Below are 14,561 nucleotides of genomic sequence, written 5' to 3'. Positions count from 1 at the left end.
TGGTGAGGCAATTTGTAAGGCATATGCAAAGTTTGACAGTATAAGATAATTTGATCTTTTTTTTTTTTAAATATGATTTTAAACTATCTTTAACCATCTGTGTAGCTGGATAAATGGCAAGGCCTGGTGGAAAGCTTTTACTCCAGTCCATGTTTCTTTTCTTTAAAGAGATCCAGGTTTCCTCTGCACAGCTTTCTGAAGAATAAACCAGCTCCTTGGTCAGGGCCCCTGCAGCTGGATCACAGTCAGAGAGAAAACAACAGCTGTAACAATAATTCACTGCCAGATCTACAACTATCTGAGAACTATAACTCTAAAGAAAGAAGACAAAGTGATCCATGCAATGTACCAGTACATTTATTTGACAACTACAGTCTTCACTCACTTTCAGATTAAGACTATAACTTGATTTTTTTCCTGGTGTGTACACTGTTCTGAGCTCTTTACCCATTTTGCAACTGTTAAGGCAGTTTTACTACTTTTTAACCACATTTCACCATTTTCTGCCCATTTTTGCAGTTTTTTGCCTTTTAACCCATATCTTCTAGTTTCACCCATGTTTCCCTTTTAAACCTATATTTGCCACTTTTAACCCATCTTTGCAAATCTTTACCACTTATTTCCACCAATTACTTTGCCACTTTTAATCCAAAGGCCAATTGTGGAATTTAATTTGCAAATTTGAAAAAAAAAGGTTGCCTCAACTACTTCTACTTTATTCTCTGGTATCCTGATATTTGTGCACATCATGGCTTGGCTATGAAGTCTGACATTACATTCTAAATGGTTTAGTCAGTGTGCCAATCCACACTGATAAATATACAAATTAAAAGTTAATCGTTTTCTGCAGAAATGGAAGAAGCCACTGGAACTTTTGGGACTTTGCTATAAGCTGGATCTTAAATAAAATAGCAGACAATTGGAGCATGTTTGGATTTTGAGTGATGGACGCTAGAGTGTCTCAATAATTAGGCTGACTTTGCAAGTACAGTGTCTTTTCCTATCAAACACTTATTACATGGATCGATCAGTCTTGTAGCCTTAGAAAAAAGAAAAATATATTGTTTTTAAAAAAGGGGGTTACAGTTTGAAAATGCTATATTGTACTACAGCATAAACAAATAATATATATTTTTCTTGCTTTGATAACAGTGGTTATTATTCAGGTGAAATTGAAAATATGGTTACCACTTCTAACTTTACCATGGACCATGATTTTCTTGCCCTCCATCTTCCTCTCTTATGGTCAATTTTGCTTTTATATGTCATAAGTGCATCAGTGTTAATTATTACAGTCTGTTTCATAACTAGCTAAAAATACTTCACAAAGGAGCTTTAACTGTCCAAAACATGCACGTAATCATCAAACTCTCATTATGTCTATCAATATTAGGCTGAGAAAGGGAAATAAATTGAACAATAACGTCCCACATATCCACAGCAGGCTAGTTTTAGTTGTTTTTATCAGATTATAATCTTCATCAGCCAGCCTGCTGTCAGTACAGGCTCCCACGTGTGTTGAGTAGCTGATCAGCTGACTGCCGGGAGGAGGAAGAGGAGTAAAGATGGAGGGGAACAGGGACGAGGCAGAAAGATGTATAGATTTAGCAACGAGAGCCCTCGAAGCCGGAGACAAAGAGAAAGCGTTGAGATATCTCCTCAAAGCAGAGAAGCTGTACCCGACTGCCAGAGCCAAAGGTAAACTCGTTCATGATTGACACGTCTGTTGAGCTAATCGAGCTATTACCAGTGATGTTTGGTGTTAGCTTGCTAAAGCTGACGTTTGTTAATATCACCCATGGGGTTAGCTTATAGAAGGTCACCTGCTGAAGACTGTATAATTGTCACTATTAATTTTATTAAAACAGAATGATGGTAGACTACAAACGGTGACTCAAGAGAGAATTTAAGACACACAACCAATTCAGCTAGCGTTAGCTTAATTGTCGGCCTAGCGTACTGTTAGCCAGCAAGCTAGCATATACATTGTTCGCTGTCGATGGCTCTTAGGGTTAAATATAGTTTAAAATATAGAGTAAATTTCAGCATGACAACTACTCCAATGTCCTATAATGTCATATCCTAGCGCAGGTTAGCAAGCCAAGAAACGTCAACCAGTCAAAAGCCATCAGTATGCCATGCTAACTAGCTGTGGCTCGTTTCAGCTTAAAGAATCAGCTGGGTGACAGGTGAAGGTCCTCTTGATAAGGTTGATTTTACTTTCATTTCAAAGTGTTGACGTGGAAGTCAGTTACCAATGCTGCTTTGTAAATGTTTATTTTTCAGAGCCTTGAGATGGATGTTGGGGTTAGGACCTCATGCTAGCCAGCCACCTGCCAATCCTTTAATTGACTGACCCAGAGAGAGCTGGAAGTATAGGCTAATCCAGAACACACAGCTGTTCATATTATATCAGCAAACAGGTGTGAAAGAAGGATGGGACTGACCTGAGCCAGCGATGGTTCCTTAAAGCTCTTGTAAAGATTTTTTTAACGTTTATAAGACAGCCTACAGTCAATGCTGATGTGTATGTATCTGACCTCCTACAGGGGCCATCAGTTACATCTGTACAAGGGCCAGCTTTTTCCTTGATGGGCACTTCAGGTGCCAGACTTTCAAATACACTTATAAAAATTTTGGACTAGTTGACATATTCATGTTTGAGGCCAGAATCAAACTCTTAAAATTCTTAAACGGAAAGTTGATGCAGAACATGCAGCTTTAAGTAGAACAGATGGATGTGTAGCTGTTTATCATGCATCATATTTGCTTTTTTTTTGCTCTCAGTTGGATTTCTACAAATATGGATCAGCTACTTTTGGAGTTGTTTTAATAGCTGTAGCGGTTTAAAGAAAGAAAAGAAACCCCAAATACATAACATAAATTTTCCACCAGTTAATGATCGCTTTACTAAAGCAAACAAGACCATCAACAGGGGGGTGCATTTCAAAATTATTAAATTTTGCCTGTTTATCTAATAAGTATGTTTACCTTGTTGATGTCCTCTAGCTATCTCAGAGATCAAAAACTTATATATGTACACAATAAGAAAATTTACACTACAGTTACAAAAATGTAACTCATAGGCACAGAATATCAGATATTTTTAAAAAGTTCTACATGACTATTTCAGGGAACTCCGTATGTCTTAATCGCAGAAAGACATTGGCAGCATATTTGCAATTTAGACAGTGTGCAGGAGTTCACCTTCTCCACACCTGTCTACTGAAATAGGTGTATTTTTTAAAGTTCATTTGCTTTTCAATACCATCAACAGTGAAAGAAAACAGGCTCTATCATCTCAAAATATATGGTATTAAAATTATTGTTGATGGTCTTGATTGGCCTTATTTTCTGTTATCCAGAATATTCTTAACAAAATAATTGCTTTTTAAAGTCATTTTTTCTTTTTTTTTGTTTAAGGTCACTCGATGATTTCAGTAGCATCCATTGTTTTCACATAAAATAGAAAGGGCTGTCAACAGCTTTTGTGGGAGTACCTTATTGTCTGTAATGTCAAGTGATCGAGCAGATCCCATCCTTTAACCTTTGATTAAAAGGTTAAAGGATAGAGGAGATCGCTCCTTCCTTTTAAACAGTATGAGATGCCTGGCTAGCTACTACATTGCTTTTCAGAGTTCTTAAAGTCACCTCTGGTCGAGTTACAAAGAATATTGCAGTTATATTTTCTAACAAAAGAATAACCTTCAGCTATAAGGCAGTTGGCCAGATTAATTTTAATCATCTTACCCAACTGAAACACTGTATTTATCAGATAAATCTTTCTACTTCTCAGCTGTTCAACTCTTTCTTTCTATTTGACATGTAATGGAGCTAGATGACTATCTTTTGGCTGCATAATCCTGTGCTTGTACCTTCAGATTTAGCTGATTATTTTTCAGACTGCATAGGAAGCTGGTACCCATCTGTCCTTTCAAGAAGGGGTTTCATAATAACTTGCATATCAACTAGGGGTGTAACGGTATGGAAAAGTTTCGGTTCAGTACATACCTCGGTTTTGAAGTTGTGGTTCGTTATGTTTTTCGGTATAATAGCAGAATTTTTTTTTTTAATTTTATAAAAATATATAGGCTGAATAAATTACATTTTAATTATCAATAATGCTGCAACCTCCTTCCAAAAGGTCTTCAATTAATAAGATATTAATAAAATATACATTTTTGAATTATTAGGTTATTTTAATTGATATATTGGCATATTTATACCCATTCTTTGAACATACTTTTTAAAATTTCCCAGCCAACTTGAACACATCATCGTACAACCGTAAGTTAGCTTGTTAAGTATACTAATTAACATCTATCCTGTTGATTTCGACACGTACTTCAGCACTGGATTACTTTTTTAACCAATGGGACCTACTACAAAGTTTAGGAGAACTTTTTACAGTTCATCTTGGTGGATGATGCAGCTGCAGAAATGATGGAGTCCCCCTCTTCCTCTCCTCCGAGGCTGACAGTTGAAGGTAGAATTAATTTGATTCAGAAAACCAGAGCACCATTGTTATAAAAATATATTTTAAATCATGGGGAATTCATAACCAGCTGGTGAGACTTTGTTGTTCCTCCTCGTTACAGTGACGTTCTTGTTTGAGTGGGGCCTTTTCGAATGCGTTGATTGATCTGCTGGACGACGTGCTGTCAGCGACACACCTGCTGAATAATGTCAGCACTATTGTTGTCTTTGTCCACTGTTGTGTTTTACTGGGAAACAAAGTGTTCCTAAACAGGACACTTTTATCTGGGAATATTCAGGCTGTTGCTGTTGTTTGCTGTCGTTGCCGGGACAGTGTGACAGTGAGTTGTTCCCTGGTTTTCTGTCTGTGTATGAGCTTCATTCCACATGTATCCGCTTGGTCCATGTCTGTACCATACCAAGAGGCCAGTATCGAATGGAAAGGGTACCTTTACAGCCCTAATATTAATTGTATCGCAATATGAGGATTTACACTAAGCACCTCACAAAATTTGAATTTATGACTGTAACTTCCTTTCATATCCCATTATGCAATACAGAAAGACAAGATGACATATAGACCTGTAATTACTTATATTCAATTTCATATCTATTGATATGGAAGGAAATAAGAAAAGAAGTCTCCAAGAACTGAATTTTTAACAGTAAAGATGAAGAGTCTAATATCTGATCTGCTCAGCTCTGTCACCGAGTGGCTTGGGAGTGTGCTATTGCTAAAATCCCAGATGTTAATAGCATCACACAGAGACTGTTTGCAGAAGATGGCAGGCAAAAGCAGCACCTTTTTCTAGCACAGTTCCTTTAGTAAATCACAGAAAATTTCCATATTTATCCTGCTATCTTTGAAGTAGTATTATCTGGCTCTAGTCAGAATTCAGCTGTCTGATGTAAATACATTTTCAGCGTAATGAAACAAAAATTGCTGATTGAAAGCACAAACTGTGTTTCAAGCTGTTTATCACTCTGCAAATGAGAGCTTTAAATGAACGAGTCAACCTATTTAAAGACAAATACACAGCACAAAAGAAGAAAATACAGATTATCAGAAATTGTTGCTGTGTTAAGTAGCCTTAAGTGCTATGGAAAAGAGGGATTATGATTGTGTAAGAGGCAACACTTGTGCACTTATGTTAAATGAAAAACAAGCCATATAACAATGAATAATGCATTGATAAACACTGATGGAAATTAAAGCATTTATGTGTATTATGTGTGCATTAAGTGTATTAGCCTTCCTGCTTTCACTATGATCACTATTATAAAATTATTCATTATTATTATAGTGGTTAAAATTGGCACTCTCTCAAAACCAAATTTGATTTTGTGGTCTTGGTTTTCCTGGCTTAAGGCTGGCCTTTTCTCAGTTATCGACAAAACAGAAAATAAAGAGCTATATAAAGATCTGACTGGGCATCATTCCAGCTGGACCTTCTTAGGTATAAGATCCACAACCTCTGCATTATTACACAGTCCCCAAGTGATATCTATGTGGTTTGGGCTCTTTTAATAATAAGTTAATTGCACTGCTTTGTGTTTTCAGAACAAAGTTATGTAATAGTGTACCACATAAAATCAATGTTAGGGTTGTAAAATGTGTATAATGCAACCTAAGGTTGTTGATTCATCTCATAATACAAATATTAAAGCATTTTTCTGTATGATCTTAAGTGACATACTTTTACCCTTGCTTGGTCTTATGAGCTTTGAGTATTGTAGAGTACTTATGGAAATAAATGCTCTTTGAACTAATCTTCGTCTTTCCCTTTCTTCTTCAGCTTTGTTGGACGCATTACAGAAGAATGGCAGCTCAGCGGGAACTGGTGCATATCGAAGGAGACCAGCAGAAAGCTCAGAAAACGCAGACACCCAGCCAGAAAGGGAAAGTCAAGAGTCAGGAAATGACATTTCTAAAGGGTTCACCAAAGAGCAGGTTGATGGAGTGCAAAGGTGAGGTCCTCTTCCTGCGATGCGCCCCATTTCAGTAAGGCATTTTGGTGCTTTTCAGTAAATTGGGCCGGTCACTGTAACATCAGTACTGTTTCTATCAGACGTGATGGGGCCTTTCATCTGTGGCTGCAGTGTTTTGCACACACAGATATTGCCATGGGAACCTCTCTCAGCTTAGTGTCATGCCCATGAGGGGAGAGAGAGAGACATTTAGCAGCATGAGCTAGACACCAGGTAACCACTACATGTTTTAATTTTAGATCACAAGATATGAAGGAAGAGGTGGGCAGTCAAAGAGAGCACAAAGGATCCAGTTACATCACAGAGAGGCTGATGCTGATGGCAACTTGAGTTCATCTGTAGACCATACACGAGGCGCATTATTATGCAATCGTAAACGTCTAACGCACTAAATGTAAACACTGTATTCCCTTGTGGTGTTTTTATTGAAACCTTTGGGAACCTTCAGTAGGTTTAAAATTGCATCATATGTTTTAAGACAGAGCAGGGCTGTTTTTTCTTTGTTTACATGTAAACAGGGTCCTTATAACTGATTTATGATTATTAGCTTTAAGTGTATCACAGTCAACTGACAATATCTTTAAAGGAACAATGTGCGGGATTTTTATTGGTTTCTAGCTCCGAGGTTTCACATTGTTAACGACTATGAACTCTTTCCTTCACCCTCCAAACATACCATATGACAACATAAGCCCCACCCTTGAGCCAGGTTTTTAGTATTTCCTTTTGCAGAGCTGGGTATTCATCTGTTAATCTGTTAACAATCTGTTATTTTTTAAATTTTTGTTATTAATTTAAATTAAACCTTTGACGTCTTTTAAATTCAGTTTCAATTAATATTTTCTTCTAAAGAAAGAGCATTTTCTCTCCTATACTTTGGAGCAGTGATTCTCAACTGGACTAGACTCGGGACCTGCCAGTATTTTTGGTGCCAAACCACGACCCAAATTTCCAAAAAAATTTCAACAATGCTCATTTAGTAAATAAAAATGTTGCACTTAAGATCTTGGATGGAACAGAATTTATAACAGGAACAAGCGACGGGGGAAAACTGATATGTGTTACACCCCTCCCTTTTTCCCATGATAACATGTACATTTGAGCTAATTTTCATCGACAGTTACTTCATCGACAGTAAAAATTGCTCTTTTATTGCAAGAAAAGTAGATAAATGATTTGAAACATTGATAAAACATTTAAATTCACTCAATATCACAATAAAACGGAGTAAAATCAATGGTATGGTTACACGTTCTTTATAGACATTTGCCACCATTTTTTCCAGACACACTTTTCACGACCACTTTTGGGTCCCGACCCACCAGTTAAGAACCACTGCTTTTGAGAGCTTGTTGAATAAGTAGCCAAAATGCTGTTTTTTTAAACTACATTTATTTCAAGAGCTATGCTAGGCTAAAGCCATTGCCTTGATGTCATTGTTACTTCCATTAAAAAGGTAACATTTGAACTTGACATTTGATTGTCTACTAAAGATAAGTGTTGGGAGTAAAATACTGATCTAGAGTGTGAAGTATCAAGCTGGATTTAACAATTAATGCTAATAAAACCTCTACCTGGTATAGAGCTATTATGAATGCTTTCAGATGTCTGTGTTCGTATAGAAAACTCTATTTCTTTAACTGTACAGTTGGTTTGGTTGAGCTACATTATGAACTACATCCTCAATAAGTTGTGATAATGAATGTGCTTGTATGTTACACAGTTATGTGACTAAAGCCAGGATAGTTAGAGAGGCTTTCAGTGATAGTCTCCTCATGTTCCCTGCTATTGATTTATAGGATAAGAGACAAGACTGATGCAGATAATATCCTCACCTGCCATTTATTTGTGAGTAAAACAGACTGATTTGTTTTTACCTGCCTCACTGTGTGTCCTACAGAATAAAACGGTGTAAAGACTTCTACGAAGTGCTGGGCGTCAATAAAGAGGTCAACGAAGAGGAGCTAAAGAAAGCCTACAGGAAACTAGCGCTCAAGTTCCATCCAGACAAAAATCACGCTCCGGGAGCAACAGAGGCCTTTAAAAGTAACTCCATTATGATTCTTTATTGGAGTAGCTCACTTTAGATTGACAATGACTTTATTTACAACCTATGAATATCTGAGTCTGTAGTTTTGGTATGCAGGAAGAAGAGAGTATGAAAGGATTTACTACCGTGTTTTCCTAATCTTTGATACATTTTGTGTGCTCTTCTTCAGAGATTGGTAATGCTTATGCAGTGCTGAGTAATCCAGACAAAAGACGGCAGTATGACCTGACGGGAGGAGATGAGTCAAGCAGCCCAGGTCACTCACACGGAGGTGGTTTTGAATTCCACAGGGGCTTCGAAGCCGACATCACTCCTGAGGACCTCTTTAACATGTTTTTTGGAGGAGGTTTTCCGTCCTGTAAGCAAGCACACTCACAACTTCACATCTGAGAGATTTATGTGCATTCAGGTGTTTTTCTTTTTGATGGAGCTTGAGATTCTCAGACATTTTTCTACATTCAGTCTACAATAAATTTGAACTCATCTGGTAGAAAGAATACATGTGCCAGATCTGCTGAAATCTTCCTCCTGGCTATGCCATTATTTTTTTTTAACATAAGTAAAGGTGACAAGTGTCTTCTCTTATCTAAAACGTCAACACAACGTCATTTTTCTTACTTTTTATAGAAATAGAGGAACATGAAGTCTTTGAATACTGACCTTAGAGTTTATATTTTCCCTGTCTGAATATTTCTTACCTACAGCAAGTGCACACACCTTCACCAACGGCAGAACGAGCTACAGCCATCAGGCGGATTATAGGCAAGAGAGAACAGAAGAAAGAGGAGATGTATGTACAATAATTTGTATCTATCAATATTAGCATCCTTGGAAAAGACACATTTTTATTGCTTTAAATGACAGATGTGTTTTAAAATGCTGCTCTGATTGCACTTTGTCTCTAGGGTGGTTTCTCAATGTTTATCCAGCTGATGCCCATCGTGGTTCTAATTGTCGTGTCAGTACTGAGCCAGATGATGGTCTCCCCTCCGCCCTACAGTCTCTACTCAAGGCCGTATGTACTAATTTATTTTGCATTCTGCCTTTTGAACAGCTCTTCTTCATGTGACTGTGTGTTTCTTTGAGGGCTTTATATGCTGAGGTTAGACTACATAATCCTTTTGTCTGCTCCAGTGGTCGCTCTGTTAGATGAAGCGATTACAGAGCCATAAATTCCTGCGACATGACTGATAGAGATGGCAGACTGCATAATGGTAACCAATCTTTCATCAAACATGCTAGCCTTGATTGCCGTTCGCTATGACCAGGCCCTCCGCTTCTTATATGCAGACCAGACCATCATCTGTGGGGGGCTCGATTTGAGCTATTTTTTTGTTTTCTCCCTGCCTATCAGGCTGTTTGTTTGTGTGATTAATATTATCAAGGTAACAGGAATAAAGCATTGACCAAACACTAACTGTTGCTGGGCGTCTAACAGTAAATCAATGCTTAAGTTATCTATTTTTGGAGATCAGTGCCATATGTGATCAACCAATAGGTGTGCAGCTTTGATAACTCCCTTATCAATTGCTTTATTAGCATGGGAAACCTCTGTTTGCATTGCCAAAACAGTACACAAGTAAGTTAATATAGACTGTATTCTATACAGTAACAGAGGGAAAAAGTTTTATAATTGGTTTATGTACCAAAAATGTGGGTTTAACTTGAAAATGATGGTTAATGAAATGAAGAAATTCAGTATTTTTTTTTATTTTTATTTTTAAAAGAGGTAAACTGAAATTCACAGGAATGAGAATTATATATTTGGCAGATGCAGTGTGGCCAGCGAGGGTGTGATCCTGCATGATGTGATGTCTAACACTTGCATGCTGTTAAGGCACAGTGTTAGAAATATTAGGGTAAAGCAGAGACAGCTGGTGATACAAACAGGAGGTCCTCTGTAGATCAGATAGTCTCAAGCCTGAGCAGTGTACACAGGCCACAAAGGCTGGGCCCTCTGTAGATTTTGACCTTTAACTAGGACACAGCATCCTTAGTGAAATTTAAATATTAAGAGCTCTCCCCACTGACTGCTTCACTTTGCCATGATGGGGTACTGAATGTAGATTAATGAGAAAAAAAAAATTGACTGCAGCATCAGGCTGCAATATAACAATTTTTAAAAAGTGAAGGGGGGCTGAAAACTTTCTGAATGCACTCTAAAAACCTTGACTATCATTAAAATTTTTTTTACTACTATTTTAATCCTAATGAAAGAGATAGCGAACTGTCAGAAAACACTGAAATGTGTTCTAACTAACCAAGCTATGGGCCAAATATCAGGGCTCCTGGCAAGACTGTATGTAATGAATGTAATTTACAGCATATTTATACCTCTAATTTGTTTGCAGTCTGCCAATTTGTAATGTCAGACTTTGGTTATATTAAAAGAGAAAAAAGATGTGTACTGAATCTATGTTTGGCCAAATAGTTTTAGAAGGCTGTAGCCCCTTAAATAGGACATGACCAAAGTGAGGTGTTGTGCTGTCTATCCTTTATACAATCTACATCCAATCCTTAGCTTTCTCTTATAATATTTGTTTGCCTACCATTTTTGACAGATCTTTGTGTTTTTCTTAATTTGATCTTCTTTTTAAGAATAAGTGTAGATCTTTTTAAAATACCCTCAAGATTTTTGAAACCCCTTTTTCAAACATTTTGTTCCCACTTCTGTTTTTTTCAGATCTACAGGTCAGACAGTGAAACGGCAGACAGAAAACCTGCATGTGGACTACTTTGTCACAAGAGACTTCAAGTCAGAGTTTAAAGGCTCGACGCTGCAGCAGATTGAGAAGAGTGTGGAGGAGGACTATGTAGCTAATGTCAGGAATAATTGTTGGAAAGAGAGACAGCAAAGTGAGTAAAACACCTTTAAAGCTAGATTACTGAATTTTTAAATGTTTTCTGCTTTGCCCTTTTTCATGGACTCTTATTTTACACTTGCATTGTTTTTCTCCTCATATCATCCAGAAACAGACCTGCTGTATGCTGCTAAGGTTTACAGGGATGACCGAATGCGCAAAAAGGCAGAGCTCATGACCATGGATAACTGCAGGGAGCTGGACAGACTAAACAACCTATTCAGAGGAGGATGAGTTGGACGCTTTTGGATCATGTAAATGTACAGGATAGATGTGTATGTTCATGTTTTTTAAGAAAGAGGTTTTACTCTAGGAGCAAAAACTTAACTGAAATAATTTAGCCCTTTTGTCGAAGTTGAAAAAAAATGTCCATCTTCTCATGTCCACGTGCAAACTCCTCCCTTTCCTCACTCCATTCTGACTCCAGGAACCGTCCTGGCACATCATAATGAACCAGTCTACTCACACTGTAGGAACAACTCAGATCTTCTCTCTTTTTTTTTTTTTTTACTGTTTCTTGAATTTTCCTTGAAACAAGGACACTTGATTGTAAAGGCATGTATTTTTGAGTAATGAGAACCCCAGAGGCATTCTGCACAAGCAATTCACTGTCAGCTTTCAGCATCATCTGCTTGACGTAAATGTAAGATGGAAGACTTTGTAGTTTTATCTTCGGGAGTTGATCTCCTGCCAAATCCATTTCTTGAAGAACACGGGAACAAAAAGAAGAAAATAGAGTAACAGTGCATCTTTTATCCTTCCACTCGTCTCCAAGTGTGGACCAAGATCAATAGACTAAAAAGAAATACTTGTGATTTTTGCTACAAGAAGATATTTTATGTTTACTTCAACATGTGAAGTTGGTTGGGACTAAACATGGAAGGAACTGTTATTCATAAATGGTTGTACATTTTAATTTTTGAATGTTTTGAAGTTTATGCAGTTATTTAAGAAACTATAGAGGAAAGAAATTATTTCTTCAGTGCTCGCCTAATCATTTAAATAAAGTACAATTATTATAATACACTGAACATTTTTTGTTTGTTTCTGAGTTATTCACCCAAATTATAGAAAAACATCACATTTTCCTGTAGTTTGTTTCTGCCACTAAATGTTTCCATTGCAGTTCAAAAAAGGAAACCAAGTTTATGTTTTTGATTGACAGCAGGCTTGCTGTAAATCCTGAACAGACACTTCACACCACTATTCATGGAATGAAACTAAGTAGGCTGTCAGCTGTTGTAGTTCTACAATCAATCCAGACAATTTAGGTTAAGTTTCTAGTCAAGACATGTACAATGTAAGATTTACTGAAGCATTCCTGCCAAAAAAAAAAAAAGGCTGTTATGCTGAATATCAGTATGGATGTTTTCAATCTTGTTTTCATTACATTATATCCACTGTAAGCCTGATAGTGTTATAAGATGTCATTGAATAACAAGACATACAGTATGTCTTGAACTTTGCAATAGCAGCATTAACAATCCACATAAAGATGGTATAGCACATACAATGGATCTAAAAGTATACACATGACTGTAAAAATTGCTCATTTTATATCACAGAAATGAGGCAATATTCCAGAAAAATAACTTTTAATGGAACCAAAAAATAAGTTGAAAGAACTACAATCTTTTTGGAGGAATAAAAGGGAAAATAAGGAGTCCATCAACATAGCCTGTCTCAATCTGGTAAAATCTGCCCACTTTCCTTTCAAAAATGCTCAAAGGGGAGCACTTCCTCTAAAGGTCATCCCACAGATTTAGTGTTTTCTTCTTTTTTTGTATTCTGTAATTCTTGTCAGGCTATATGGTGGGTTGGCAAGACTGAAGCCTCTTCTCATGAAGAAAAACATCAAAGCCTGAGTAAGGTTTGCAAAAACAGTCTTCCAAAAGCATGTAGGAAAAATACCATACTACGATAAAGCATGTTGGGGGCAGCATCATTCTTTGGGGTCCTTTTTCTTCAGCTTTTACTGAGGAATTAGTTAAAGTAGAGGGAGTTATTGGATGTTTCAAATACCTTTCAGTTCGGGTATAAAATGATAATAGAATTGAAAGAAAGCAGAGGAAGGAGATGAATTTGTGCCTGACAATGTCCTGTATTGTGCATCCAAATCTACAAAAGACGGGCTTCATCAGAGGAAGATCAAAGTTTTGGACTGGCCCAGTCAGAGCCAGGACATGAATCCTGCAGAAACTGTTTGGTGACCAGAAGAAGATTTTGAATACTACTGCAAAAAAGAGTGGGCAAATTAGAGAAGGTAACACAGATAGACTCCTACCCAAATAGACTTGATGATGTAATAAAAATCAAAAAGGTGCACGAATAAGTTTCAGAAGCAGATTACAACCTGAGCAGAGATCATCTGATATGCCAGCTGATGAAGAGTCAACAGCCATTGCATCAAATGGGGTACGTCTGATTTGTTTTTCTCCAGAGCCTTGTTTTCAAGGCAGAAACAACAACGCATTAATATATGTCCACCAAAGCATGTGTGTTGTTGACAAAGTGTATATGACGCTAATTAAATGAATGTATTTTAGCATTACTGGTGACTTATCTAAAAGTGAAGGTGGAGCCCAGGAAGACTAACTTTGCTCAAGGGTACAGCTAATGGGATCCTGAATAAAGTAACAAAAACACAAGACTAATCTAAGAGAGTGAATGATGGATCAGATGCAAGAATGCAAGGGAACAACTAAATTAAATGTTAGACATTATTAGGTATATCTTTAAATTTGTGTAATATGTACGATAAACTGAAATTGAATTTCCAGATGATTGCATTATGCATCATACAGCACAATTTTAGCCATTTATTTTATTTATTGTGTGTCTTGATTTTGATAATCTGCATGTTACTGCAAAGAACCAACATATTTTTATTGAAGAGTTAAAAAAACATGTTATCCATTTTTATTTTTAAATCTGACAAAATCCCTGTTCGGTGTGTTTTTAGTTTTAAATTTTTTTTTCTAGTATGTGCCCTTCTTTAAGTTTAATTGTTGATTACCTTACTCAAACATTTTCCAGTTGAAGACATCAAATGCTTTCTTGATTTCTCTAACTGAGAGGTAAAATTACATCATTCAAACCTTGCATTTTCCTTGACTGACGTTTCAACTTCAGGCGTCAACCTGATTGGTTTATATGAGTTGCGTCACAGCGTCAAACCCGGAAAC

The 14,561-nt window shown here is 36.9% G+C and overlaps 1 protein-coding gene across 1 annotated transcript; it reads left to right on the top strand.

Annotated features, from left to right (window-relative positions):
- Positions 1-1,539: 1,539 nt before the first annotated feature.
- On the top strand, positions 1,540-11,692 carry dnajb14 (DnaJ heat shock protein family (Hsp40) member B14). Its single transcript, XM_041786365.1, has 8 exons — positions 1,540-1,698; positions 6,273-6,444; positions 8,366-8,511; positions 8,685-8,873; positions 9,220-9,305; positions 9,421-9,530; positions 11,199-11,371; positions 11,486-11,692. The coding sequence occupies exons 1-8, from the start codon at positions 1,566-1,568 to the stop codon at positions 11,608-11,610; spliced, it is 1,134 nt and encodes a 377-aa protein (XP_041642299.1). The 5' UTR covers positions 1,540-1,565; the 3' UTR covers positions 11,611-11,692.
- Positions 11,693-14,561: the final 2,869 nt, after the last annotated feature.

This window comes from Cheilinus undulatus, linkage group 4, assembly GCF_018320785.1.
Source record: "Cheilinus undulatus linkage group 4, ASM1832078v1, whole genome shotgun sequence".
In the NCBI taxonomy this organism is placed as follows: Eukaryota; Metazoa; Chordata; class Actinopteri; order Labriformes; family Labridae; genus Cheilinus; species Cheilinus undulatus.
The sequence above is the reverse complement of the archived record's forward strand: the minus strand, read 5'-3'. Positions and strand labels throughout refer to the sequence as shown.